This window comes from Vipera berus (assembly GCF_964194415.1).
Source record: "Vipera berus genome assembly, chromosome: 16".
Lineage (NCBI taxonomy): Eukaryota > Metazoa > Chordata > Lepidosauria > Squamata > Viperidae > Vipera > Vipera berus.
This window is the reverse complement of record NC_138219.1, coordinates 1,036,614-1,061,164: the sequence shown is the minus strand read 5'-3', so window position 1 is coordinate 1,061,164 and position 24,551 is coordinate 1,036,614. Positions and strand designations below refer to the sequence as shown.

General features: G+C 53.3%; 1 protein-coding gene across 1 annotated transcript; it reads right to left on the bottom strand.

Annotated features, from left to right (window-relative positions):
• Positions 1 to 9,661: 9,661 nt before the first annotated feature.
• Positions 9,662 to 18,733, bottom strand: RHBG (Rh family B glycoprotein; the record flags this gene model as incomplete). The annotated part of the gene is made up of 10 exons (XM_081340154.1): positions 9,662 to 9,742; positions 10,398 to 10,471; positions 11,085 to 11,206; positions 11,361 to 11,494; positions 11,729 to 11,866; positions 12,909 to 13,075; positions 13,563 to 13,710; positions 14,637 to 14,787; positions 15,654 to 15,840; positions 18,544 to 18,733. 10 exons carry the CDS (start codon positions 18,731 to 18,733, stop codon positions 9,662 to 9,664), a joined length of 1,392 nt encoding a protein of 463 aa, XP_081196280.1.
• Positions 18,734 to 24,551: the final 5,818 nt, after the last annotated feature.

Below are 24,551 nucleotides of genomic sequence, written 5' to 3'. Positions count from 1 at the left end.
GTCTGGGGGCGACGGCCAAGGTGAGGGGCGGAGGGGCAGCCGCTGAAGGTGCGAACAGCCACCGGCTTGGCCTCGCGGGCAGAAGGGCAAAAGATTGTCGGCGTTCCGGCTTCTGAGTCGACTCGGCGACAGAGACGCGTTTCGGGCAGCCTAATCCTTCGGCAGGCCCGGCGGCGCGATGGCCGGAGACTGCTCTTTGCCCCCCACGCCCCTCCCCGGAGAGGCTCGCTTCGCCCACAAATTCTTCACCCGCCAAGAGACGAACCGACCATACCGGCTGCCCGGCCCCAGGATCAGGCGAATCGAATGGCGGCTCTGGGCGGACAGGCCGAAGGGGCCAAGCCCAGTAACCTCGGCCGGGAAACCTCCGGCTTTCCGGCGGGGGCAGGAGCGGAGCCACGGGCAGCCGTGCCAGCTCTCACCGGGCCTGGGGCTCGGGGGCCGGAAGGTTTGCTCCAGGGGGTCGCGCGCCTCTTTTTGGGCGGCGCCTTCGGATCGAGTTTTCGTGCCGCCATTGCCCCCTTTTCTGGTTTTGCTCGCCGCCCCCTCTGGCCCCGCGAACTCCAGAGAAGCCCCGGTCCGGAGTCGGGCGCGGAGGCCTGGAATGGGGGCGGCCGGCAAGCGGAACAAGGGAGCCGGCGGAAAAGGCGCGCAACAGGCGAGCCCAGCGTGCAGAATGGCTTTGCGGCCGGCGAGCTGCCGGTTCGCTGGCACCGAACGAGCCAAGAGAAAGTTCGCGCCTGTTTGGCTTGGGCTGCTCCTGCGCCGGGGCAAGAGGAGGAGGGGGCTTCTGGGCGGGACCCCGCCGGCCCACCAGCTTTTCGCTCACTGGGGGCGAGAAAAAGCGAAGCCTCTCCGCGCTTCGGAAGCAACTTTCAGGCTGCTCAAAACATCGTCCTCCGAGAACGCAGCCGCCTGGGGAGCATCGGAGCCCCTCGGTTGGGGAAGATGGATCCGGGCGCCCGGAGGTGCTTTTTCCCAGCGCAGCAGCGGGAAGAGGCGAAGCGGCGCCGGCAGACCAAGGAAAGTGTCCCCGCCAACTGCAGGAAGTGGGGTCTCCAGAGGACCCCTGGAGTGCGCGTCTCCCTGCCAGCCAGGTTTAAGCCCCCAACAGAGCTCCGCTTGACCACAGCGGGAAACTGCGCCGTTGGCCAGGGCAGCAGACCAGCTGCTCCCGGCTCGTTCCCTCTGCCAGTCGGGAAGCCGGGCTTAGTCCGGGCCGGCCACCGCCTCCATCACCCCCCCCCCTCCCCCGGAGCACTTTCACATCGAGGGAAGCGCGCGCTCCTGCTGCTGCGTGCCCGGTGAAGGGCCCCCTCCGCAACTGAGCTCGCCGCGAGGCTGACATTTTTGCGGCCTTGCACCCCAACAGTCCCTTCCCGGCTCCGGACTCGGGTTCTTCTGGCTTAGGAGACGCCCCCGGGAGGTGCAGGAATGCGGGTTTCGTTTAAAGCAGGGAAGGGGAATCGGGTGGTCGCTGGTGATTCGGTTTCGGCTAGAAGGACGCATTTGTTGATTTGTTTATTAAATCGTTATGCCGGGTGGCTTATGCCCTTGTGGGCAAGCCCGGTTATTTTTAAAGTCCATAATTAAAGAAAAAACAAACCCTGGGAGTTTAATCGATCAAACCAACCAGCTTCGTCGGTTTATCCGCAAGCCTCAAAAGAGTTAAGAGACGACTTCAAAGGGAGGAACTCTGTCAGTGCTGACTGGATTCGGTTCTTTTCAGAGCAGAGACCCTTCGGCGGAACAGAATTTTTCCAGAGCCAAATATCTCCCGGAGAACCTACGGTCCGCACTGAGGGGCAGGACGCAGAGCCAGGCGGAGAGTGAAATGTTACTGTATATCGCTGGTCCACGCATGACACGGATACGCTGAATGAAATAAGACCTAGGACCACCGGGCGAGTGAATGGGTGCACAAGCGTCGGCCACGCGGCTCCCGTTTCCCTTTCGGCCCGCCCGCTGCCGTCGCCCTGAGGTGCCACGCAGATTCGAGGTGCAGGACCGGTGGAGATTGACCAATAATCTCACATTGTCTGCATGCTTTCTTTTGAATGATTCTTTCCGTCTTTCTTACATTGCAGAGGATACGTGATATAATTAGATCAAAAAATCATTGAACAGAAAGCCGCATAGAAATGAAGTTCGACGCTGCTTTAATACTTAACCGAAAACGGTTTATTTAGAATTCTGTTTAATATTGTTACCGCCCACGCCCTTAATAGCTCTAATTAAAAATAAACAGTGAAAACACACACACACACCAGATTGATTCCCGGTGTAAACGCCTCTGAAAGGGGGGGGGGGTCAGGAGCCTTCTAAATCTTCCCGAGTACCTCACGTCGGGCTGCAAAGCACTGAAACATACCGCGTTTCAGAAAGCCGCAATTGTTTTTGTTTGACGCCGGTCCAGTAAGTAACCTGAAGTCCGCCCTGTGTTAGGAGGGTCTCCCCGCGCCCGGCTTGGCCGACCCTGGAGGACCCCCCCCCCCGACCTCCTAGCCTTGAAGGAGGGGAGGGGGCGGCGAGCAACTCCTCTCCTGAGGACACTTCGGTGGGCAGGCGAAGGTCTACCAACCAAATGCTCCTCGGAGCAGAAATGGGCTTCCAGACACATGGGGGGGGGGTTGTCCAGGAACAGCAACAACTGAAAACGAAGACCAGCCTCGCTCTGGGCCGCGTCTCTCTTCGGGCGGGGCGTCCGAGCCCGGTGCTACAGGCGGCCAAACAGCCCCAGACACCCCCCCCCCTTCAGAGCGGCGGCGTGCTCGTTTCTTGCCCTCCCCGTCCCCTTGCGCGCCAAGCGCCTCGGGGCTCCCGGGAGCCTCCCGGGCCGCGGCTGGGCGATCTTCGTCCCTCCCCAGCGGTCCCGCTTTCCCCGGGCTCTGGCCCGGCGAAGGCCCTCCGCCCGCTCGACACGCCTTTCCCGTTCAGCCGGCAAGCGCGGAGCCAGGATGGCGACGCGACCGCAGCAGGCAGGTGGGCGAGGGAGCGAGCGAAAGTAGAGGCGGCGTCGGAGGGGGCTGGGCCGCCGGCCGGCCTGAAAGGCTCGCGGGGAACGAGGGGGGGGATTTTCTTACCCGCCTCTGAGATCCACGGATCTGAGTTCCTCGCCCGCCTTGGTAGCGCCGCCGTCAAGAGGACCCGGGAGTGAAGCATCCCCGCCGCCTCCGTGCCTCTTGAAGAGCCGCGGGCGCGTGGGGTGACGTCGCCGCCAGCGCTGCTGTCAGACGGAGGCCCGCCCCCGCAAGGGTTTCTCCCCCCCCACCGGCCTTGGGGGAAGGGGGGCCGGTCTGGGGACCTTCCAGGGAATTAATTGCCCCCTCCTCCAATCCCCCTGACGGCCAAGGCTGGTGGGTAGATGCTCCATCACTGGAGGTTTTTAAGGAGAGACTGGACAGCCATAGGGTCTCCTGCTTGAGGAGGGGGCTGGACTAGAAGACCTCCAAGGTCCCTTCCAGCTCTATTCTGATTCTGAATTCTGGCCGTCAAGGGAGCGGGCCTCAGGAAGCCGGGAACCCTTGGCAGAGCCGTCTGCGGGGCTGAGGCGGTGGCAACGGGTAGCTTCCAGGTGCGGCCTTTGGAACCTGAGCGCGCAGTTCGGCTCTGCGCCCCTTCCCTTGATGCGGACTGTTGAAGCCCCGACGCCTCGCCCCACAGTTAGATTCGCCTGTGTTCCCGCGAGGTCTTCTCCCAAAGGGAAAACAGAACAGGATTGGCTTTGGTGTGAAGCAAAAGTGGGGATGAAAGTCAACCGAGAATTGAAGAGATGCGTGTTCCAACCGCGACAGGAAGGAGACGCGTGTCTTGGTAAACCATGATCGTGGGAAACGGGCTGGCTCAGATACCCGGTTACGGGGAACCTTGGGGAAGGAGGCGAGCGACGTTGCCCTTTTCGCTCAGGGCTGGGCTTCTTGGTGCTCCGTTTCCTTGGAGGAGCAGCCGGAAGGGGCCGCTTTTGGTGTCTGGAGGCCTCGAGAGCAAAAGAAGCCGCGAGAGCGCCAGGCAATCCCACTCCCCTGCCCGCCTAGTTCATTTAGGGCACCTGCGCTAATCGAGATCTGGGGACGCCGCTCCCCCCCCCCCCGCGCCCCAGCGAGTGGCGCAGGGCTCCCAGCTGCCCGCTCTCCTTTCGCCCTTCGGACACGAGACAGCCTATCCCCGCGTCAGCCGGCGGGCGAGCTCCGTCGCAAACACGCCCCACCGCCAGGCCGGTCTGGCCGGTCTCACCGGATCGGCTCCGGCGGAAGAACTCGGCCGTCCCCGGCAGCCTCTAGCCGGGTTTCCGGAAAGCCCAGGAACCTGGACCCCAGCCTCGCAGGGTCTCTGGCCGGCGGCCTCTTTTCGGGACGCGGCGGGGTCTGTCAGGGGGACCCCCTGCCGGGCAGCAGGAAGGCGCTTCTCAGCGCAAGGCTCCCATGTCCACGCCCGGCTGGGAGGGAGGGCGGGCGGGCGGGCGGGGGGAGAGGCGCCCTGTGCCGCGGGAGGTGCGTCTTCGGCCCGGATTCCTTCGCCCCCGCCCGCCGCCCCTTCTGCTTGGGAAAGAGACGGGCCGGGCCTTTCTCAGCCGCTTCCCTCGGGCTCCGCGTCTGCCTCGGACGTGTCCAGCAACCCAAGGCTCTCCCGCTTTGTTTCGCCGCCCCTCGGCGGCAACCACGTGGCCTGCCCTTTCTCTGGGGCTCCCCCCGCGGGAGGGCTCGTTAGCAGAACAGCGGCTCGGCATTTAATTCTAATTAGGCAGCTTCGTCTCGCCGAAGAATCTGCAGGCATCTCGTCGCGCGCGATCCAGAGGCCCTGATGGAGACGCTGGCTCGGCTTACAAGGGAGGGAGCCCCGCGGGCCCAGCACCCCAAAACATTCTGCCCAGAAGGGCTCCAAGGAGAAAAATCCCTTGTCCCGCCCCCGCCCCTCACCTGCTGCCCCACCCAGCCGACGACTCCTAATCCCAGGATTGCTGGCCTGGAAGAGCCCGTGACCGACCAGCCACACCTCCTGCTGACTGAGTCCTTCAAACCCCGCTTCCCTTTTCCAGGCCGTCGGAAGCTCCAGGGGGCTGCGGCCCGTCCCTCGCTTAAACCCCCACAGGGCATTTTAGGGCCCCTCAAGGGTCCACATTCAGCTGAGTCAATTTATCCAGAACCCGCCTTCCTGTGGCCTGTGTCTGCGCTCTGCAAAGGGCCCCGGGTCTCCTTTCGGGGCGCCCGGCTCCCTTGGTCTCCTCTTGTGAGGCTCCCTGTCTGGGTCATCTCAGTGCAGGCTGGGCCCTCAAAGGCTCCTTGAAGCCCCCAACGGAAGAAGGGCTCAAGGCTGGTCTGAAGCAGAAGCAGCCCGGCCCAGTTTTACCTGTCCCCATTAGCCCGGTTTGGAAGGCCAGCCAAAGCAGCCACAAGCGAAAGGCTGAAAGGCCGAGGGCCCCAGTGTGACACCGGGAAGAGCTCCGGGGAGACCCAGCCCGGATAAAGTGATGCTTGGAGGGATGGAAGATACAAATTTCTTCAGATGGGGGATTCCTGGACAGAAGATGGGGACAGGCCAAGAGGCCTTGCTTCTCTCTCTGGCCTCTGATACAGGGGGGCTGAGCCCCGGGTCAGTGGCAGTCAGGCAGAAAATGGGGGTGAACAGAGCAGCCGCCCTCAAGACCCTTCAGGTCTTGAGTTTGAGTCTCTCCATCCCCCTTATGGTCTCGGGCTCTCTAATTCCTGCCTTGGCAGGCTCTCTGTTGGCATTCCCTCAGAAAGCAAATCCACCGGGAAGTGGAGCTGTGCTCGGCAGAGCCTGAGGGAGGCGAGGCTGATGTCCAGAGAGGGAGCCAGGACAGCCTGCCCTGCCAGCCCCTTCCAAATGACTGGCCCCTGAGCTCCTGGGACAGGGGTAGGCAACCTCGGCTCTTTTATTACTCGTGGACTTCAACTCCCAGAATTCCTGAGCCAGCTGACTCACAAAAGAGCGGAGGTTGCCTACCCCTGTCCTAGGACCTTCGGGTTGGCGGTCCAAAGGTGCTTTGGCACTCTCGTTTTCCTTTGGAGACGTTTCTTCTCCAGCTCTCAGCTTCTTGGATGAGAAGCCAAGCGTCTTCAAAGAAAAACAGAGAAAGCCAGTTGCCTCCTTAAAAAAAAACCCCTTTGCGACAAACGTGACCCGAGTGACCGAGACTCTCCCTAGACACTTAGAGCTGGTTGGTCCTTGGTCATCACAGAGAATGACCAAGGACCACCTGTCCCTTATTTCGGAGGTGAACCGGGTGGCCGCGGCTGCTGCTGAATGCAACGGCCTGAAAGGGGCAGCTGCCCAAAGCCCCCGCCAGCCCGCCTCATTCTTCCGCCGAGTAGAAAAAGCAGAGCACCGCCCTCTAGTGGTCCGACCCGCATCTGACACTCTTGGCCTATGTTCATCTTTCAAGATAACCTGGAGGGAGTGATTAGGATGCATTTTGATTAGGATCGATTAGGATGCATTTCTTAATTGATTAGGATGCATTTCTTAAAAAGCTTGATCCATATACTGAAAGAAAGTTTTAAGTAAGTTTTGTATATATAACATGAGTATGTAAGTAAATGCATATTTTCTGGTTTTTTAAATAATGTTGAACAATTTCCAGAGTTTGTAAAATACTATTGACTGGATTTGAAAATATGAGAAGAAAAGGATCTATTTTATGGGTATTAAACTCAAGGGAGAGAGTCAAATTTAATGAGCTAACTTTGGGTTTTGATTATAAACGGAAGGGTTTTCTCTCTTCTCCTTTATATGTAATACCTGAGTACTCCCTAGAATTAGTAAATTACTAAAACTAAAAAAGTGTCTTCTTCCTTTAGGGTAAAAAACCCCCACATGTATTATTCCCCACAGCAAAGAGAAGCAGAGATGGTTAAACTGATTCCTTTACCCAAAGAAGAGAATATATTTAATAATGTGGTTTTTAAAATCTCTTCTAATTGTTTCAGTCCATAATATCAATGGATTTCAACCGCTGTATCTTCTCCTTCCAGGGGAGGATTTCAAACTTTCAAACAATGTATTTCAAAAAATGTTGCATTTTTTTCTTCTTCTTAGCATCCCAGATAAATCTTTTTGCCAAGCAAGCATTTGCCTATCATCCATTCCTATAGATACAAACTGAAGCTGGACATCTCTGCCTATTCCCATTCTTGGCATAGAGTCTTTTTCTTGTTCTCAAGAGAGTCTGTCAGATCTTTTTTTTAAATTCTCAGCTTTATTTATATCCATATAAAGAAAGTCCCAAATTTGTTCTATTTGATATTGTAAGTTAGTCTGAAGCAAATCTTCCCAGAATAGGGTGTCCTTCACTAAGATGTCTATCATGTCTTTTTTTCTCAAAGCATTCTCAATATATCCTTGGTGGAGCAGTGGGCTAATGCCTCCTTAAGTAACACCAGCTGCCTGCAATTAGTGCAGGTTCGCATCCCACCAAGCTCAAGGTTGACTCAGCCTTCCATCCTTCCCAGGTAGGTAAAATGAGGACCCAGATTGTTGGGGGCAATAAGCTGACTTTGCAATAATGCCGCTTGGGGGGGTGAAAGCCCTAATAAGCAGGCATATACATAGAATGAAGGCTATTGCTAAGCACATTGGTTTGTGCTTCTTAGATTGTAAGCCACCCTGAGTCTTCGGAGAAGGGCGGGATATAAATGGGATTAAAATAAATAAATAAATAAATATTGTGTAAAAGTAAAAGGTTGTGGTTGTAATGTTACCTTTTACTGTGCTAAAGAGAATCAGAAGTCAGTACCTTTTTCTTTTCTCCTTTACACTATCCCCCATTTTCCCCCTCCCTCTTCTTTTAGTTTTCTACCCTTTTTTCCCTTGTATTTTATACTTTGATAAAATAAAAAAACTACATTATAAATGGTTTCATGAAAATTTGGGGAAAGTACAAGAACAGATTTAATCCTGGATTGTCACAATTGGCTGCAACATTTTAAAGTTGTAGTGGATGCTTCATAATTTTTATGGATTTCAAGATATGGGGGTCAATAAAACCAGGATGAAATCTTATGCGAAGATGACTCGAGAAAGGACAGACACCGCTCAGCGATTCCAGCATTCAGACACGGCAGCACTGAAGGAAATGCTGAAAAGCTTATTCAGGGTGGTTGTTGTTATTGCACTAGCGAATAGAGTCTTAATAGAATATTAATAGAATAATCTTAATACAATTCAGAATGTTGTAATACAACAGTCTAAAATTTATTAGAATTTAATTATAAATTATTAATAAAATTTTATTCTGAAGCTGAACAAGTTATAGTTTGTGTGATTAAACAAATGCATAATCTGGATACAAGTATTGATATGCAATATCAGTAGTAAATTAATATTAACTTTACTTCAAACAGCATGGTTAAAATTTTGGTGTAAATATTTTTTTCATTGATATATTACTTCGGTTATGGTTGTTAAAATGGCTCCCAATTTTTCAAAATGTATTGGAAACATGATAAAGAATTTTTCAGTTGAATGTGCCAAGCTGAAAATAGTCAAAAGTTTTCAAAAAGAAAATATCTTAAGATAAAACACATTTATCTTGCCTTTTATTTGCTCTCCTGCTATTATATTGCCAAATTCCATAACATTTACTGAATTAACTTTATTTATGTTGTCAATATGTGAAATACTGAAAACTTGCAAAAAAATAATAACCCCCAATGTTCCCCCAAAGACCAGCTTCTGACCCGGTGGGAGCTCCGCGGCCGATGAAAGGCTCCCATTGGTCCAGTGGCGGGGTCTGGCAACCACATCTTGACAGAGACCTTCAGGAAACCCCAGATTGGGCCCTGCCTTGACTGTCTCATCGCTCACTTCTTTTACTAGGTTGCTGCTTGTTGCACACTCTGCACACACAGGCAGTCCTTGACTTACAACAGTTCATTTTATGACCGTTCAAAATTACTATGGCACTGAAAAAAACTGACTTATGACTGCTTTTCACACTTAACGACCATTGCAGCATCCCTGTGGTCACATGATCAAAATTCAGATCTTTTGCAAATGGTTCATCTTTATGATGGTTGCCATGTCACGTGATTCTCTTTTGTGACCTTCTGACAAGCAAAGTCAATGGGGAAGCCAGAATCACTTAACAACCATGTGACTAACTTAACAAATGCAATGATTCACTTAACAACCATGGGAAGAAAAGATAAAAGGTGCAAAATTCACTTAACAAATATTTCACTTAGCAACATAAATTTTGGGCTCAGTTGTGGTGGTAACTCGAGGACTACCTGTATTTGGTTCTATTTCTGATTTGCAGCCTGGAATCTATGTTGAAAAGCAAACAGGGTTCTGTAAATCGAAGGGTGGTTGTGAAAGAAAACAAACTTTACAAATAACATTGCCTGCTGTTGGCCTTGGGATATTTTTTAGGAGCTGCTGTCACAACTCTAGAACCCGTGAAATAATCACACGGAAGGAAGACGGCGCTTCTGAATTGGTGCACCCGAGTCATTGGGAACCATCTCCTGCATTGGCAGGACTTCCAGGCAAGACGCCAATCCTGGAAGATGCTGCTGCTCCGGCAACCGAGTCCTCCTGGCTGCTTTCGCCAAGGCAAAACGTGGTAGTTTGGACCGGTTGCTTTGTTGGTGGTTGGTGGTGATGGCGGTGATGGTGATGTGAGCAACCCTGACCGACCCTGTCAGGCGTGGGTGTCTTTCTCTGCCTCCTCTATGCTCAGAACTTCCACGCCCTGGAAGCCATCCTGATGTTCTTCAGGCACCTAAGTGAGGCCGAAAGGGGAGGGGCTGAGAATAGCTCTCTGCCCTCCATGCTTGCAAGCGTATGCAAGTTCAAAGCCCTTTTGACTCCAGCTTTTGGTGCTTCCCAAAGGAAGTGTTGCCAGAACCGAACTAGGATGTCTTTGGCCCTCCAGAGGCCGAGCTGACGCTTCCGGCCCACCCTGACCTCACGTGGTCCACAGCCTCAGCAGGACCACAGGTTTCCCACCCAACCTCACTGCGTGTCCACCATTTTTCCTTTTCTCTTCTCACTTGAATCGTGTGGCTGTGTTTGCACCCACATTGAGGTTAATAAAACAATAGGTCTGATCCCTTAACAAAGCATGTGAGCTTGGACTATAAACAGAACCACAATTTTTCCAATCTCATTTTAGCTAACTCTAGCATGTTGTGTTAACAGAGTTCCTGTGTTTCATTCTGGGAGAGTTGATGTTGGGTCCCTTCCACCTTGAGGTCCCAGAGGAAAAGCAGGCTATAAAACCCATCCATCAATCAACCAATCAATCAATCAATCAATCAACCAACCAATCAATCAATCAATCAACCAGTCAATCAGCCTCCAGTCTCAGGGAATCCACAGCATCGGATGCAGGCTAAGCAGCAGCTGGCTTTGACCCTGCGGAATCCTTCAAATACCTCCCAATAGATTTGATCCTCGAAGCATAAAGCATCTGGGGGTGTCCCAAGCTTTCGCATCTTCAGGACGGCCCCTAAAAAAAGGAGAGACCAGCCAGAAGGAGCAGGGGATCTGCAGCACAGGGGTGAGGGGTCTTCTTACAGTGGCCTTTCCTGGGAGCCCCACTTCAAAATGGGATTGGCCTGCCCAACTGACCCTGTCAGTCCAGGAACTTGGTGGGGGGATCCAGAGGAAGACCTTTTTCTGCGGTGGATTCTGTCTTTTGGAACCTCAGGCCACTCAAGGTGAGATTCGCCCCACCCTCTTAAAACTGCTTCTGCCTACTCCACCTCACGGGGGTGACCCATGGATAGTGGACTAAGGAGAAGATCCCACCTCCATCCCATCCATGTGCCAGTTCCTACTTTACCCATTTTTGTTACTGTTAATGTTTTTATGGTTTTTATATTCTTGTTTTTATGATGTTGTAAGCTGCCTAGAGTTGCTTGATAGTGAGATGGGTGGCATATATATTGAATAAATAAATGTCAGGGCTGCTTCTCAAGCCCCTTGCAGAGGTGCAGGTCTGGGGCCCGCATCTCACTCCCTTCTGAGGTCACAGGAGACACCCAAGCTGAAAAATGTCCCTGTGGAAACCAGTATGAAGAGAGCTGCAGGGGTGCTTGTCTGCCCCGCCCCCCACTCACCCACCAGGCTGCCACCGATCACGGCCATGCCCAGGGAGACCGACAGGCCCAGCAGCTGGAAGAGCGACTGTCTGATGGCGGTGCGTTGCCCAGAGGCCACAAGGGGGAAGACATCAGCCATTCTACGGGAGCAAGACGGTCCCCGTGAGCCAGCACAGCCCTGGCAGACCCCGACCACCTTGGCGAGGCTTCTTTTGGGAAGAGAGCCAGGGAGGGAGGGAGGGAGCTGTCCCTCCCTAGCCCTAAGCCTCTGCCTCCCCCCCCATTGCCACTCACCCTTCTCCATAGGCATCTGGGGTTGCCAGAGCGGCCACTAGGGCACCAAGGAGGCCACCGAGCACACCGGGCATGCCATGCAGGTTGTGTATCCCGCAGGTGTCCTGGATTTTCAGCCTGGCAGCCAGGATGGGCTGTGCAAGAGAGAGAGAGAGAGAGAGAGGACCTGAGCTTTGGGGCAGGAAGCCTCTTGGCCATGCTGAGAACTGGGCCTCTCGGGACCCTCCTTGGCTGCCTGGCTCCCGGCCTCTGCCCGCCTCCCCTTCCGGGCTCTGCTGCCCAATCGGCTCCTTTGGAAGAAAAGGCTTCTGCCGGAGACCTGAAGGGGCTGCAGGCAAAGCCTGGCTTGGGCATTTGGGAAGGCCTACCGTGAGGAACCTGAAGCCGAGGGTGGCCACTAGGCCAGCCACGCACCCAGCGATCAGGGCCCCAAAGGGAGTCACCGCCATCTCGGCTGAAGTGCCAACGATCACCCCGCCAGCCAGGGCGGCATTCTGGATGTGAACCTGGGGGGTGGGAGGGGATATATATATTGTTCCAGGTGAAGAAGCAGAGTGCAAAAGTTGGCTTGAAACTTAACATTAAGAAAACGAAGATCATGGCATCTGGCCCTCTCAATTCCTGGCAAATAGATGGGGAAGAAATGGAGGTAGTGACAGATTTTATTTTCCTGGGCTCCAAGATCACTGCAGATGGGGACTGTAGCCAAGAAATTAAAAGACGCTTGCTCCTGGGGAGGAAAGCCATGGCAAATCTAGACAGCACACTAAAAAGCAGAGACATCACCCTGTCAACAAAAGTGCGTATAGTCAAGGCTATGGTCTTCCCAGTTGCAATGTATGGCAGTGAAAGCTGGACCATAAGAAAGGCAGAGCGCCAAAGAATTGAAGCCTTTGAACTCTGGTGCTGGAGAAGACTCCTGCGAGTCCCTTGGACTGCAAGGCGATCAAACCGGTCAGTCCTAGAGGAGATCCACCCTGACTGGTCTTTAGAAGGCCAGATCCTGAAGCTAAAACTCAAATACTTTGCTCACGTAATGAGAAGGAAGGACTCACTGGAGAAGAGCCTCATGCTGGGAAAGGTTGAGGGCAAGAGAAGAAGGGGACGACAGAGAAGGAGGTGGCTGGATGGAGTCATTGAAGCAGGAGGCGTGAGCTTAAAGGGACTCCAGAAGATGATAGAGGACAGGAAGGCCTGGAGGAACGTGGTCCATGGGGTCGCGAGGGGTCGGACACGACTTCGCAACTAACAACAACATATTTTGGAATAAAATAATGATGATGCTCCCTGTAGTTAATATTCCGTAAAGCACAGCAGAAAATATCGGTTAGTGTAATGGAAGAGATTTCCACCGCCCACCCTGCCCCCTCTGGCTTTTCAACCAGAGGAGCTGCTGCAGAATCTGGCAAAGCGATGCACACACATCCCTGGCTTCAGTGATTTACAATCTTGCCCCCTCAACATCTGGGGTTACAAACCAGACCCTCCCTCTGAGAACAGTGGACACTCTCCAGAGCTGCCTCAAGATGAGAGCAGGGGCTTCCTCACCATGTCCAGCTGGCCTCCGCGGTTCACCAGGGCGGAGATGGCGAAGGTGGTGAGGCTGCTGGATGCCAAGGAGAAGTAGGTGTTCATCACTGTCCGTTGCTGGTCATCGCCGTGGGCGGTTATTGCTGAGTTGAAACTGGGCCAGAAGACCCACAGGAAGAGAGTGCCTGCCAGGGACACAGGAAGATATGATTTCTGTGGCCCCCCTCGAAAGGAACAAAGCAGCCCTTCCACTTGAGGGTCCTCCAGTTTCTTACAGGTTAATAAATGTGTGCGCTGCCTGGGAAGGGATGGTCTTGTGCAGTCATAATGCAGCAGAAACCAACAAACTCTCCATCATTCAGAGTGGATAATTCATAATCCAAGGTGATGTCCACCCTCAGACCATTTACTGCAAACCCTATGCTTCCCTTGGATTTTTGTTGAACAATTGCTAAAAATTAGCAATTTAATGCAGTATACAAAGAAACTGTAACCTGACCACTAAGTGAGGTTGAAGATCATTATAAGCAAACCTAGAAAGCTCCAGCCGGTTCTTCCAAAACCATAAAAAGACCCGCTTAGCCCCGCCCCCTCAGCATACTTGCTGGACCCTCTTCGGATCCAGCTGCTCTCCTAAAGGCACCAAGCCCAGCAGCCGCCTGGGAGCCTCACCAATCATAGCAAAGAGGTCCGAGTGGTAGGCGGAGCCTTCCCGCTGCCGGCTCTTGTCCAGGTGGGGTCGGAAAAGAACCCGGGACACCATCAGCCCGAAGTAGGCCCCAAAAGTATGGATGGTCATCGAGCCCCCGGCATCCTTTACCTGAGGCAGACGGGAGGAAAGGATACCTGCATGTGGCCAGCTTACTTTTCAGCACCAACAACTTTTTAAGTCATTTAAAACCATCTGCCCCCTACAAGGCACCTCCCAGGAATGTAATCAAGCTTTACTCCCACAATTCTTTATTTGCAGATGTGTTAACTCATTTATTTATTTCAATTATTTATAGAGCTGTTCATCTCACAGCATGGGCTCCATGTCCCCCTGGCAAGAAACACGACCTCAGAAACCAAAAGCCACATCCTCACAGTGTTCACTGAACCTCCTGGCCCAAATTCCTGGGCAAAGGAAAGGCTAAGAGGGTCCAGTGAGATCTGATGATGGAGCATCTGTGTGTGATCTTTAAGGTGTGGGTGATGCTTGGAAGGTGGCCGTCCTGGGCCCCATGTGGAGGGAAGTGGGGCCAGGGTGAAGACCCAGGTATCCCAAGAGACCTCCTGCAGCTCCTGGCTACCCCCTTTCACTGAGAAATGGGTAACATGGGTGGGTGGGGAGAGGAAGCACATTCTTTGGGGCTGAGGATCATTGCCACGAGTCAAGCGAAGACTATCAGGAGCATTGCGCATTATGTAAATAACAGTGATGGGATCTGGTGCTGAGTGGCAAGATGGAGGCGTAAAGAAGACCATAAGCCTTGAATCATTCCTGTGGCGCAGAACTGTCCTCCCTTTCTATCAGAAAGTTACGCAGAGGGTGCTTTAGTCTAGCAAGATTCTGCCTATTTAGGCCAAAAAGCAATAAGAAATTGCTTTCCCATGCCTGACAAATTACATAACCTGGGTTCAGGATCTAATGGATGTCTGAACGCAGCTTCTGAGTGATTTTGGATTACAGTTCCTCGCTCTGGGCCCATCCCATCCCAGTGGGTGAGGGGTAAGCCCCCTCCCCCGGGGAGCCCAGAAGTTCACCTGAAGGATGTTCAGCAAGATGTACTCATTGAGGCCGAAGAGGGTGACTTCCAGCCCAGCCATCAGCAGCAGCTGCACGGGGCTCGTCTTCCCCAGCAGCGCCCCAAAGGAGATGAGGACGGACCCGGCGCAGAAGTCTGCGTTGATCATGCTGGCAAGAAGATGGGGCAGGGGAGAAAGGGCTAGCGGGAGGGTTCCCTTCTCCCCATTCATCGTGGCTGGTGTTTCAGTAAGGATTTCCAAAGAACCTGCCCTTCAAATGCCGGAAAGAACACCACCAGGTACGGGGAGGATGTGGGCTGAAGCGGGGAGAGAGTGGCTTCCCCAGCCTTCCCGTCCAGAGGGCGACCCAGCACTGCCAGGCTGAGCAGGAGAGGAAGGCAACGACAGGGCAGGCTGGAGCCACAGGTTGCCAGGGTGGGCTGTGCTGGCTTTGAGTCCTGTGGGGAGGAGCAGGACACGGCAGGCGAATCTGGAGCTGCAGGGCTGCCTTGCTTGGCACAGGACCCCTCCCCACATCCCTAATCCCGGATGAAGCCCCTCACTGCTCTCAAGGTCTGGTTGGGGGCAGCTCTGAGGTCAAGATGGCAGGCAATGGGCAGCACTTATCTGCAGGGAGGCCAAAAGAGCTTTGAGCTATCAACCTCTGAGCTATCATCTACTATCAGCTTCATGACTGCCTTCACACTAAGCTTGCTTGAGTTTGATGTTGGTTGCTAGAGCCACACCTTGACTGGCATTGGTGTCTGCAGTGATGGTCAAGCTAATTCAGATGGCAGACTTGGGCTTTTTTTAACCACACGCTGCAGATTGGGCAGTCTGTGTCTGGGTGAGAGAGACTCTCAAGTCCACAAGAGACGGGGAGGGAATCTGGAGGCTGACTTTCAGGCCAGTGGCCCAGCTGCCAAGGGCCGTGCCAGCCCCCACTCGGCTCCGTCTCCCTGTCCTTCTGCTGCCCTGCTTAGGCTAAAGCCCCCTCTTTTGCAGGCTCAAGGAGGCCAAGCCTCGCTTGCTCACCTTTCTATTCCCACATGGATTTTGCCATCGTGAAAGGTGTGGAGAAATCCCTGGATGAGGACAGACCACTGGAGGGCAAAGGTGGCGATCAGAAAATTGAAAGCCACCCCACCAAAGCTATAGCGTTTCAGGAAGGTCATCAGGAAGCCGAAGCCAAGAAAAACCATGACGTGGACGTCTTGGAAGCCTGTAGGAGGGGAAGAAAACCAAGATCATGGCATCCACCCCTCTCATATCCTGGCAAATAGATGGGGAAGAAATGGACAGAAAGTGACAGATTTTATTTTCCTGGGCTCCAAGATCACCGCAGACGGGGACTGCAGCCAGGAAATTAAAAGACGCTTGCTCCTGGGGAGGAAAGCCATGACAAATCTAGACAGCCACTAAAAAGCAGAGACGTCACCCTGCCAACAAAAGTGCGTATAGTCAAGGCTATGGTCTTCCCAGTTGCAATGTATGGCAGTGAAAGTTGGACCATAAAAAAGGCTGAGTGCCAAAGAATGGAGGCCTTTGAACGATGGTGCTGGAGAAGACTCCTGCGAGTCTGTTGGACTGCAAGGCGATCAAACTGGTTGGTCCTAGAGCAGATCAACCCTGACTGCTCTTTAGAAGGCCAGATCCTGAAGCTAAAATTCAAATACTTTGGCCACCTAATGAGAAGGAAGGACTCACTGGAGAAGAGCCTCATGCTGGGAAAGATTGAGGGCAAGAGAAGAAGGGGACGACAGAGAAGGAGGTGGCTGGATGGAGTCACTGAAGCAGTAGGCGTGAGCTTAAAGGGATCCAGAAGATGGTAGAGGACAGGAAGGCCTGGAGGAACGTTGTCCATGGGGTCGTGATGGGTCGGACATGACTTCGCAACTAACAACAACAAGGAGGGGAAGGGGTCAGGTCAGTGGAAGAAGAGCTCTGGGGTCTCCACGCTGAGGGGCTGCCAGCACCGGCAGTCAAACTTCTGCCTGTCTTCCTGCTCAGCTTTACCTCTTCAGCGGGGCTCCAGCCGGTGGCAGCTGCATAATTGACTTCAAAAAGTGACCTCATCAGATCGGGCTGATAAGAGCGAATGTGTGTATCGGCTGCATAGCAGAGTCTGTAAGGCTGTGCTGCAGCTGCTGTCGGCTGGCCCAGTGCAGATCCATCTCAGGGGCGCTGTTGCCAGAGTGGGTGGTGGCCTGTGGGATATGGCAGCTCCTCCTAAGTTTAACCCTGAACCAGGCTTACATGAAATCAAATTTTATTATTCCTAACACATTCATAATTGGCCCTGCTAAGGAATTAGCTCCAGGTCAGGCTGGAGCAGGGTTTCTCAACCTTGGGAACTTGAAGATGTGTGGACTTCAGCCCCCAGAATTCCCCAGGCAACATGGCTGGCTGGGGAATTCTGGAGCTCAAGTCCACAGATCTTTAAGTTGCCAAGGTTGATAAACCTGGAGCGCTTCACCCCGTTGCATCTCTGCTGCCTTAACTATCCAGGGAAGAGCTGGAGGGAAGATGCCAGCGTGGAGGGCAGCAGCTAATGGTTGCAAAAGGGATAGCCAAGGCGGCTCAAAGAAGTCCTCAACAAGAAATGGTCATCCAATCTGGGGCTCTTTAGATGAAGAACAAAGCAATGCGAAGAAGAAAGTGCAGGGGGAGAATTCTTCTTCTGCCTCCCAAACCACCTGTAAAACAACAGTTATGCTTAAACTCCAGGTAATCAGCCCGTGGAACTTTTCCGCACAAGATCTGCTGGCCTTTCTACAGAGGGGCCGGCTAAATCTGCCCAGGATGTCTTGCAGATGCAGCCTGGGGAAGGGGCAGCCTCTCTCCGGCTCTTGCTGCCCACCAGGAGAAGTAAAACCTCCCACCGGATGGACGGATGGTGCGGGCTGGATCCAGCAGGGCTCTTTGGCATCCTGGGGCAGCCAGAGCCAGCAGGGACAGACCGGGCGGGGAAAAGAGTGTCGTGTCCTTCTGGGAGGGGCTGGGTAGGGCCAGCCGGATCCCCAGCTAGGAAGAACGGATCCCGCTGGACCCAAGGCCAGCACAGGCATGCTGGGCTGGAATCACAAGCCAGGACCCTTTGGGCATCTGCTTGCTTCCCCCCGAAAAGGCAAAGTTGGGTGTGTTGGGAAGGGCGGAAATCAGCTGCCTCTCTGGCAGCCATTTTGTGAGTGCGCTCATGACCCGATCAAATCATGGCTCTGTTGGTCTAGCTTTGGGAAACTTGTTATTTGCTAATGCTGGTGATCCTAAGGCAGTTTTTCTGTCTCCAGCCTTTCCTTCCTTGGGGCTGCTGCAGTTCGGTTACTGCCTCAAAGCCCTTTACAAAAATGATGTGACCGAATCAAGGTTTAGTTGGTTTTTAAGTGAGGTGCATAAACACAAGCATAAACTGTGGTTTCTCGATGGAGGCAGCAGCCAGTCTTGGGTGCGTCCCCAAAGTTAAGCAAGTACATGGACAGAGACCACCAGGAGACCCAGGTGTGACTGGGACGTTGTGAAAGGCATCTGTAGGAAATGAAAGGCAGACAAGAAGCCAGGGCTTAACTCGAAAGGCACCTTGAGACAATGGCAACTTCCACAGTTCCCTGGGGGAGGATTGATCACAGAGGCCACTTTGCACTGAGAGAGAACAAGAAGGGATCCACAGAGAATTCCCAAAGCTTTGATTTCCTCTCCCCCCCAAGAAACAAAACTGAAGCAAGAGCTCCAAGCTCTGGAGAGGAGTTGGGGAGCATTTGGGGAGGGTCGTGGCTCATGCTAGGCAGGCGGGGCACAGTGCCACAGATTTCAGAAAGAGGGGCGTTTTCCTGGGCCCTCATTCCTCCTGTGCTCCCGGTGGCCTCTCTGGTTGGACCCGCACCCAGCGCCCTGGCAGGAGGGCGTCTCCTGCACAGGAGATACTCACTTGGGTAACGGGGGTAGAATTCATTCTCCAGAGGGTCTTTGCTGTGCAGCTGCACCTCCTCGTGCCACAGCCGGGGGCTGGTGTGGCTGTCGTACTGGACGAAAAAGGCGAATGGGAGGACGGTCGCCAGCTGCAGGAGAGCGCAGAGCAGGGGCAGCTTCACTCTCAGGTTGGTAGGGTGGCCGGACATGGTGGGAGAGCCAGCCGTGAGCGCACCGCGAGTGCCGGGAGAGGCTGCCTTGCTTTCCTGAGCACCTCTGGAGGAGGAGGAGGAGGTGGAGGAGGAGGAGGAGGAGGAGGCGCCCTCCCCGGCTGTTTGCTCACTGCTTACCCTGGCCGGGAGCCACCTGCTCTGGGGCGGGGCTGGCCGGGGAAGTGTGGGGCGGGCAGGGAGAGGGAGTCGCAGGAGTGTCCCAGCCAGGTGAGGGAAAGCCGGCTTCGGCACCTTCTGCCTGCCAAAGGGCGAAGGAAGCAGGCTGGCCTTGGCATCCCAGGACCGTGCAATTGGGGGACTCCCTCTGAGCCCAAGGGGTCCCTGCAGATACAAAGGAGGACCTGGAGACACCTCCCCAATCTGGATGGTGCCAATTGCTCCCCGTGGCATCGCCCTCCTGGTGGCCCCGGGTGTTTTGTCAGGAAGGGGCAGGGCAGGAGGCTGCCAAGGCAGAAGGCCCAGAGTCTTTCCCCCAAAACCAGCCCCAGTTTGTCCCTGGAGAGAAAACAACCACAAAGGCTTCCCTGCAAAAGAGGTTCTCCAGACCACCAAGAGCTGCAAATGGTGTGACGCTGTGGCCAGCATGCGAGCAGGAGAGGGGGGGGCTTGTCCTGAGCCTGGCTTGGAAGGAAGAGGAGGATGCTGGGCAAGGAGCCCTTCCTGTGCTTCCCCCCTCCTAAAGAGCCACCCTGACATTTGTGTGGCTCCCGGTTCCCATAATGGCCTCGGTTTTCACCCATGTTGCCCTGCTCCAGGTCAGATTCTCTGGGTGGTCCTTGCGCACAGCGGAGGTCCCTGTGGACATTGCCCCCCTTGGCTCCCTCACCACTGACACCCAGACTTTTCCCTTGCTCCCACAGCCGGGCAGATGCTGCCTTTTGCCCTAGATTGGAAAGCAAAGGGCACCCAAGTGAAAGAAGCCGTTACCCAGTTAATCATTAAGCTTGCCGCTGGGGTCTGTTTATCTTTATTCCTCATCTGTGACATGCTGTTTCAAGGTTTTGCAATCTCTCCTTGTGGTGGGCTCTGCTCCTGGGACGCTCTGCCCCCACCCCTGAGGGCCTTAGCAGATTCTCTCCCCCCCCCCTTTCTGAGTTCAAACCCCTAGTCCCTCGGCAGGGCTTAGCAGGGCTAAGCAGCCTTTCCAATGGATGCACCGCATGAAAGAAGCCAAGGGAAGGGGAGAACGTTCTTCTCCACACTCATGGGAAATGCCAGATAGCAATCGGGGGGGGGGGGGAATCTGTCAGAGGAGACAAGGGATCCCTCTGCATTTCTAGAGTCCACACCAGGGTCCAGGGCTACTCAGGCCATCTTCGCGGGGGTTGCCAAGGGCCCATTATTGATACATTGCACTACATCCACGTTGGCTTAAACTTACTGCCCTTCCTGCAAATTAAGGCTCATCCTTTAAGCCTTTAAATGGTTGTTGAATTTTTGCATAACCGTCTCCTCACCAGAGAGGAGAAACTTAGGAGAACTCACCTCTAAAGTCCAGCAATCAGCTTTCCTCAATTGAGGAAAGACTGACAAAACGGGTCTAGCCCACTTCGTCGCCAGCCACCCGCCTCAGCCCATTCACAGCCAGCTTTCCTCCTCCCCCAGCCATTCTCCCTGGCCCTCCACCCCTGGCCCTTTGGCCCAACCCTTTCACCCAGACACCGTTTGTCCCAGGCCTTTCACTTGACGGGACAAGAAGCTGCTAGCCAGTCGGGTGGCAGGTGGCAAGGATGGCTCTGGGAAGGGTGACCGAGAGGGCTGTGAGGGGAATGCGATTGCTGACAGGTTACGTGAGAGAGAAGGATCTGGGGGGGCGGGGGGAATGCGGCAGGCAAATTATGCTTGCCTGCTGCTGTGAATGTTGGTGGCACTCAGTGGGGCGAGGGGGTAGCCAAACTACCCGTTTGGCATCAGGCCAGCAGGATCAAGTGCAGGGTGTGTGTGTGTGTGTGTGTGTGTGTGGCAGTCGAACTGTGTGATTGGTTTTAGGCCGGAGTCCAGGTGCAGAGACAACAGCAGTGGGGAGATGTCTGTTAAAAGAAAAATCTTCATCAGGGTCCAGTGCAAGCCGGGAATAAACAAAATGGAGACCGCTTTACAAAGAAGGTTGTAGTTTATTGAGGAGCAGAGCCAGACAGAAAGATGGCTTTGGGAAAACTGACCACGTGTTGCTGGGAGTGGTGGGCTTTTATACCTCTTGGGCTTTTGAGGTTGTTTCCTGTTCCTGTGGCGTGACCTTTGACCTGAGGTTTGGTTTGCCTTTCTGGTATTCTGATGGTGGTGATTAATCCTATTATGTCCCAAAGGTCATATCCTGCTTCTCTGTGGCTGTGGCTGATGGCTTACTTCCTGTGTTGGATTTTTTGGGTGAGGGGTTGTGATTCTAGGGATTTTTGTCTTTCTAATCCCATCAGCTTCAAGCTTCCTGGCTCCAGTCTTTCTGAAAGGATTATCACATCTGCCTTTCTACAGACCTGGATTCTGCTTGCGTCAGAGAGACTTGGGGGCGAGGGTGATTTCTGCTTAAGATTTTCCATTATTCCTTTAGGGAAATATAATATTCTGCCTTTTTAATATTCCCCAAAAATATTTCTTTCTCGGTGGGGGGGCTGACCTCCCACAATAACTGTTTCTCATTAAGTGGATCCCATTGGCCAAACGCTGCTGAAGAGTTTAGGAAGAGGACATCCAAGCAAGATATTATGAAAAGAAACCTCTGCCTACTAAGCCTCTCTTGAAAAGAGGCGAGATTCAAAGGAAGTCCTTCAAGGGCCTTTGCAGGAAGTGGGCATGAGGGCAGGGTCCTCTTTCTGCTACCAGGATGCCACCACTGAGCTACCACTGCCTTTGCTGCCTGTGACATCTTGCCAACAAACCCAGGACAGCTTTAGGTGTGACTCAACCCCACAATGGAGAAGGGCCAGGCCCCCTCGGTGCTCCTTCGATGCTCCTAAGCTCAGAGGCTTCCACCAAGGCTTCTGACCTGGGCAAGGCCCAGCAGGAAGGGAACAAGCAAAGAGCTGGCAAGTAGGTTGACAGGCGTGTCCTCTGAAAATTCAGGGCAACAAACCACCTTTTAGCCAGGTATTCTGGGCAAAGCTGGGCCAAAGTGAGCAGGAAAGAGAGGCAGTTTCTGATCCATCGTGTGGCAGTCGCTATGGAGACCATGAGGCTGCCTTTTGCAGAGCAGGAACCCATCAGATGCACAGCAGCAGATGATGGACTCTCAGACAAGCAATGGTTTGTTCGTGCTGGAGAGAACAAAGTGTCCCAGGCCTTGGCGCATCGTCACATGCAGCCAGGACTGTGCAACAAAGGCCCAATTCTCCTGACCACACACATGGTGAGTGGCATCCTTCCTCCCTTGCCCCCTTTGCAAGGGACCCTAACCCAATGGACACACTTGGTATTCCTTATGGCTTTCACTCATTTGGAGCAGTGAAAGTAGCCACAGTCTTTAGGCGCAAGAATTTTGCCAGATTTCTTGCTGGAGTCCACCCAGAGAGGATGCAGCCTGGTCCGTAGGGGCATTAGGAATCTTGAGTTGGATGGGCACCATTTCACTAGCCCTCTCTCTCCTGCTGGCCACTGTCAGCCCTTTGCCCTCCTCGGACAAGGAACCAAACCATGAATTCTATCACTACCTTGACTGGATGCTTAAAACCCAGTAACTGAATTTTGCAAGTCTGAAAGCTTCTCTCCTCCACTTGCCTTTGCTTCCCAGGAAGCGGGGGGGTGGGGGACATTTCCTTCTGAGACGCTCCCCACCCCCATTTGTCTGTGGACTGAGATGCCTATAAGCTGACTGTTGCCCGGATGCAGCTCCCCTTCACCCTGTCTCTCAAGCGGTGGCATCTCCAGTTGCCCCTGTATTTCAGTTTGGGCTGCCTGGTTATGTGGATCAGCCAGATGTTACCCAGGGGCATCTTCTTGGCCTCTACTAGAAACCAGATTTTGGATTCAGACAGGTTTTGGCTGGAGTCAGATAGATGATCCCCCGTGTTACCCGGCCAAGGGGGCAGAGGAGTGGAGCAAGAGGACCAGGAGGAGGGAGAAACATCCCCACCGCCAGAAGAGAAGCAACCTATGGCTGAAGTCCAGAGGCTCCAGAGGCCCACTACCTTCCCGTCAGGCCTCTTCCTTGGAATCACCCGGCTGGCTCTTCTGCTTCTCAGCTCCTCTTGACCACCACACAGAGGCAGAATAGGATAACAGAATTGGAAGGGACCTTTTGTGTCATCTAGTCCAACCCCCCCCCGCCCAAGCAGGAGTCCCTACACCATTTCTGACAGATGGCCATCCAGTCTCTTCTTGAAAGCCTCCAGTGATGAAGCACCAACAACATCTGAAGGCATTATTTCATTATTTCAATTATTTCATTGGTAGATTGCTCTCACTGTATTTTCCATTCAGTGAAGTTTGAATGGAGTTTGGGTCTGTATTCAGAACATTTGTGGAAGAACAGCATTAAAAAATGTATAGAAAAAAAAGAGAAGATTGCTATGCAACAATGCTTAAAATACATGCAGAGATCCAAGTATATTATCGAAGCTTTCTTGAGATCTGAGAGAAAAAGCTTCTTGACTTTGCTTTCTCACTCGCAGATTTTGCAGCTCCTGGCAACTGGCCACCTAAACGGGGGGAAGAAGAGAAAGCCAACAGTCCTGGCTGCACCAAGAGGGGTGTTGGGTCCACATTAGAGGAGGTGAACCTTCCACTGGACCCCAGGGGTTCAAATCACCCTTGGAATCATGCATCATTTTGAGCACCAGGCTTTAAAAGGGAGAAACTCGCATGAAGAGACCCCCCCCAAAGAATCACAAAAATAATGGAAAGCGAGGCTCGGAAGGGGGCTCCAAGTGGGTGGGGGCAGACTTGATTTGCAAAAGGGAGAGAGAGAGGAGAGCAGTCTGCAAACCTCTCAAGGGCTCCTGAATGGGAGAGCAGGAGAAAGCCACAAAGGCTGATTTTTAAACTCCCACCCCTGGAGAGGGGCCAGATTCTGCTACACGAGGTGCCTGAATGCTGAGGCTCAAGGAGCAGAACTTCTGTAGTTGGAGCAGAAAGTACCTGGAGCTGGTGCATTACGGGAAGATCTCTGGGGCTTTCACCATCCCTGCAGTGGTCCTTGGTCTTGTAGATCCCCAACCTGGCACCAGAAGGGTGTGGATAGTTTGTCTGAATCACTCTTCCATAAAGGCAGGCTTGTTTGCTTGGTCAAACAATGGGGGGCTGTTTCCTCTTCTTTGTTCTCACGCATTCTTGGAGCAAAGCCGCCGTGTGGTGCTGGGGGTGCAAGTGACAGAACACAGAGAGAGATGCAGAGGGTGGCTCCCCACAGGACGAGCAAGAGCAGAAGGACGCTGGTGTGAGAAGACCCTGCTTTTCTCAGACTCTGGGCTGCCATCGGCCCTGATGTGGCCAGCAGTCCTTCCTGAGAGGCGCCAGGAGATCTCTCTTCCTGCACAAGGATTTGGGCAGATCCCTGAGGGTGGATTCAGAAGAAGAATGATGGGTGGGCCACTTTAAAGTGACCAGTTTCTCTTTGGATGGGGATTTGTAGATGAACCGCACCAGGTACAGCTCTTATTTGTTTATTAAATTTATATGCTACCCATCTCACTATCCAAAATGATTCTGGTTGGCTTGCAAAGGCATAAATGTAAAAAATTAACAGCATTAAATACAGACTAGAAATTGTGAGCTTGTCCTCTCAGATCTCATCACATTTTTTTACAATTATTTGCAAAAATAATTTGAGTTAGTAGAGCAAAGCAAAAGCATCCAGAATTTA